At 38.4% G+C, this 4609-nt stretch overlaps 1 protein-coding gene across 1 annotated transcript in view; it reads right to left on the bottom strand.

Annotated features, from left to right (window-relative positions):
• HAO1 (hydroxyacid oxidase (glycolate oxidase) 1) overlaps nt 1-4609 on the bottom strand; it is a 92979-nt gene that overhangs the window by 79180 nt on the left and 9190 nt on the right. The window contains 1 exon segment of the mRNA XM_006870400.1: nt 976-1127. Within this exon segment, the coding sequence (XP_006870462.1) occupies nt 976-1127 (152 nt within the window).

Raw genomic sequence — 4609 nt, 5'->3', positions numbered from 1 at the left:
CTATGAGTTGGTACTGACTCCATGGCATCTAACAACAATAAAGAATTTAGTGGTAGAATTCTCCTATGCTAGAGACCTAGTCAGTGCAGCTCATGCCTACCTCATGCTCCCACCATGATCAGTGGAGGCTTGCTTGTTGCTACATTGAACAGATTCCAGTGGAGCGTTCACATTAAGACTGACTGTGAAAAAAAGGGTCAGATAATTTGCTTCCAAAACAGCCAGTTATAAAATACATGCAGATCACAACTATCACATCCCACTGTGTGTGGGTTTTGCCATGAGTTGGGGCCAATGTGACAGCTGCTAGCAATATAACAACAAATAAAGAATTGCTTTACGAACATGCATTTCTTATCATTCTCTCATAAAACAGCAAAGAAATACAAAGAGCCATGATTTGAAATAATGGCTGAAAACATAACCAACTAGGTCACTGAATTTGTTTTTTCACAGTGATTTGGGAAAAGCAATCAGATTTGAATTTATTTTTTCATAGTGATTAGATTTGGGAAAAGCAATAAGAGCTTTGCAATACGGAGGTGAAATTCCACTTCTACTACTATGTAGCTGTGTGAACTTGGACAAGTCACTCAATTCCTCCATTTTTCTGAGATGCTTATATTCTCATAATGCAAACTAATACTTATGAGCCACTACACTACACCAGATGCTGTTTTAAGTATTCTCTATGTATGAATGGATTTAATCCTCACAGCAACACAGAAAGGTAGCTAATACTTTTATACCCATTTTATAGCTGAGGAAACTGAGGCACAGAGAGAATCTCCTATGCAAAGTCACACAGCTAGAAAGTGAAGGAGCAGGATGCACTAGAATAGGGATTTTGATGACAAAGATTAATTTTTTTGAGTGTAAAAACTTCTGGGGGAGTGAATGCTTGATATTCACAGAAAGGAAATGGGTAAATGTTAGTCCCCTTCCACATCTTTGGGTGCGATCTCCTCTTCCTACCTCGTACAGTTGCAAGTTCCCCATCCATATGAGCCATACATTGCATGGCGGTAGCTCCAACGCATATTGGCATGCTAACCGGCTGTCCTAAAACAGACGTCGACAGATCTATTTCTGCAACATTCCGGAGCATCCGTGGATATAGCTTCCATCTGGTATTAAAAAAAAAAAAAAGTCAAAATTTCAAAGTAAAGCAGAAGCTTTAACATTCTGTATTTGTTAACAAAGAAAAATATATTTATGTAGCTTTCTATCAAGTAAACTAATACTTCAAGGGAAAGAAGCAATTTTTAGTATCCTTGAGGGTAGAAAATTGGCAATAAGATAATAATAAATTTCTCAAGATATTTTTCTATTAAGATATAATTTACGTTAGTAGAATTCACCCATGGTCTTTGAGTTTTGACATACAGTCATGCAACTACCACCACAATCTAGATCAAGTTCAATCACCCCGAAAAACATTCCCATTTCCCTTCGTAATGAAACTCTACCTTCACCCTAATCTCCTGACAACACCAATCTTTTTATTCCTGGAGTTGGATTTGCTAGAGTATCATATAAATGGAATCATACATTATATAATCCTTTGAGCCTAATTCTTTTTACTGAGCACAATGCTTTGAAATCCGTCCCTCCACTGTTACATCCATCAGGAGTTCATTCCTTTGGGTTGATGGGTAGCATTCCACTGTATGAAGGTACCAGTTTGTTTGACATCTTCTCAGTTTAAGCTCTTTAAAATAAAGCCCCTATAAACATTCACTTACAGGTTTTTGTATGACTACAGTGTTCCTTTCATTTCCCTCTAGCCATTTTAAAGATGGTGTTCAAAGGCACAGAGGTTAGATTACAGTGTAAGAAGATGTGATGTGTCTACTTTTTTTTGGTTTTGTTTTATTTTACATTTTTAAAATAATAGACAATAGCTTCAGTCAATCATTTTTAAAATTACATTTTGGTTTCTTCAAAACCCTTGAACTGAATACTTACCCACTGAAGCATGATGAGGAGGAAAGTTTAGTTCAACTGAGCATTTTCCTTATAAACATTATTTGACAGAGTGGAATTTTTGGTTTAACGAAGTTTTGACCCCTGAACATCATATTAAGTGAGTTTTTTTTTATTCTTCTGTATTGAAGTAAAAATTACCAATAAACCAACAACCAAAATGTCAGTAGTAAAATTTACAGAACTAGTTATTTTTTGTTGTTCTCAATAAAATTTATCTTTCCTATTTGTTTGGGTTTACTTTTCTCCTCCTTAGTGGCTGATTAAATGGAAGAAAGCATTATTTCTTGTAATGAGTGCTAGTATAAAAAGTTGTGCTTATACACACATGGGGGAGTCCTGGTGTGGCACTGTCGGTTAATGCACTCACAGATAACTGCAAAGTCGTTTGAACTGCAAGGTCGGTGGTTTAAGCTCACCAACCGCTCCTCGGCAACCCTATGCAGGGTCACTATGGGTCAGAACCAACTCGATGGCACTTAACAACAACATACACATATATGGGGTCCTGGTGTGGTGCTGCAGGATAAGCACTGAACTGCTAACTGCAAAGTTAGTGGCTCAAAACCACCAGTCGCTCCTTAGAAATCCTTTGCAGGGTCATCATGACAACATCAACACACACATACAAACCTAACCAGCATCCATTCCCGTTAGCTGTATTTAACTCGATTCCCAGAAGGTTTTTAGTAAATTTAGTGAAATGTGATTTAGTAGTGGAATGACCAAAATAAATCGAACTCCTAAAGCCCTTAATTGAAGCGTATTTCCTGTACTCGAAGAAAAAAATTTGCCTAACCTGGAGTAACTAAAGTTCTCTAATCTAACTCTTCCTTAATAATAAATTTAAAACATACAGCCCCTGAAAAGTATCATAAAGAAATTTTACTGTGTGGTTTCTTTGCAGTTCCTTTGAACATCATAACTGTCATCATTTGACGTCACACCATATACTCTGTTGCTGGACATCTCTTCTTGACTGACCCTCACAGCATGATTCTTTGATCTCTGTGTTGAAGGCGGAGAGGCAGAAGTCTTGAAGATAGTGTTTATTATCAATCATCTCTAAGCTCTGGTAGCGTAGTGGTTACGAATCGGGCTTCAAACGGCAAGGTCAGAAGTTCAAAACCCTGCTTCGCGGGTGAAAGATGAGGCTTTCTGCTCCTGTAAAGATTTACAGCCTCGGAAACCCTGTTCAGGATCGCTATGGGTCGGAACCGACTCGATGGCACTTAACAACAACAACTGTGTTGTTGTTGTTGTTGTTGTTGTTATGTGCCGTGAAGTCGGTTCCGACTCATAGCGACCCTGTACAGGGTTTCCGAGGCTGTAAATCTTTACGAAAGAAGAAAGCCTCATCTTTCTCCCGCGGTACCGCTGGTAGTTTCGAACTGCTGACCCTGAGGTTCGCAGCCCGATTCGTAACAATTACGCTACTAGAGCTCCTTAAGTGTGTTATTAGAATGAAAAAAAAAAACGATTTTAATAGCATCCAGTTTTGTAAGCTGTTTTGTAGAGCTGAAAAAACAATGGGAATACTTATGACAAGGACACGCAAATTTTCAGGGCATCTGGTGTGTGTTTGGGTCTACGAGACAGAATGGACATTTTTAGTGTAGTGCTGTCGTCTAATGCACTGGACTGCAAAGTTAGGTTGAACCACAAGGTCGGAGGTTCAAGCTCACCAGCTGCTCCTTGGAATTCCTATACAGGGTCGCTATGCGTCGGAACCGACCCCATGGCATTTAACAACAACTTAAATTGAAACCCCAGTTACGTGACAAAGCTCAATCCTTCTTTCTCAAGGCAGCAGTTTTACGCTTGTCCACTTGGTGGCACCATCACTTTAGTAATGTGTTCTTGCTTCCCGTATGCAACATTATTTTCCTTTCTTAGGATGATTTTAGATATTTGTCCACCAATCCGCAAACGCAATTCTCAGGCAACATTAGATAAAAATCAATGGAGTGGGAAGTGCATGTTCTCTAATAGTCCTTCACCCTTTGATATTTTCCAAAGGGCAAATACAACTAACCTTGTCAGATAGCTCCAATAGCTTTTCAAGTCCCATCGGATGTCCCAACTTAAGTGACTTTCCCACAACCACACATAAAATATAACCTTGCACAATTCCCTACGGGACCTCCACTTGGGTAAAGAATATGGAGAGTGATGAACCAATTGAATAATAAACATTTTTCAAACATGGAAATTAGATGCCTTTGTAAAGGAAGTGGGGTATAAATGGGTATATTTTAACAAGGCCTTTGGCCCACAAGTCACCTCCAAGAAGGTCCTCATATCAGATATCAACAAATCAGATACAAAGCAAAACATTCCCAGAGAGGAGGCTACTCTATTAAAGCCACATCAAAACACAGCTTTAAACTGTGCCTTACTAGAACATGCCAACCAAACACAGTAAATTTATGTCTTATCAGTTTTTAACACAAATTGTATTCTGATTTCTCCACATGAATCTTTAACTCTGAATTTTTGAAACATATAATGGTTGTTATAAGGCTATTTTCAACATTCGTTTTTGTCTTTTGAGAGATTAAAAATGTTTAGCTAGATCTGTATCAACCTCTTCTTGGCTGTCCAGTACCAGTGAATCTATTCC

Source organism: Chrysochloris asiatica, unplaced genomic scaffold (genome assembly GCF_000296735.1).
Source record: "Chrysochloris asiatica unplaced genomic scaffold, ChrAsi1.0 scaffold00141, whole genome shotgun sequence".
Lineage (NCBI taxonomy): Eukaryota > Metazoa > Chordata > Mammalia > Afrosoricida > Chrysochloridae > Chrysochloris > Chrysochloris asiatica.
This window is presented reverse-complemented; position numbering and strand designations above follow the sequence as displayed.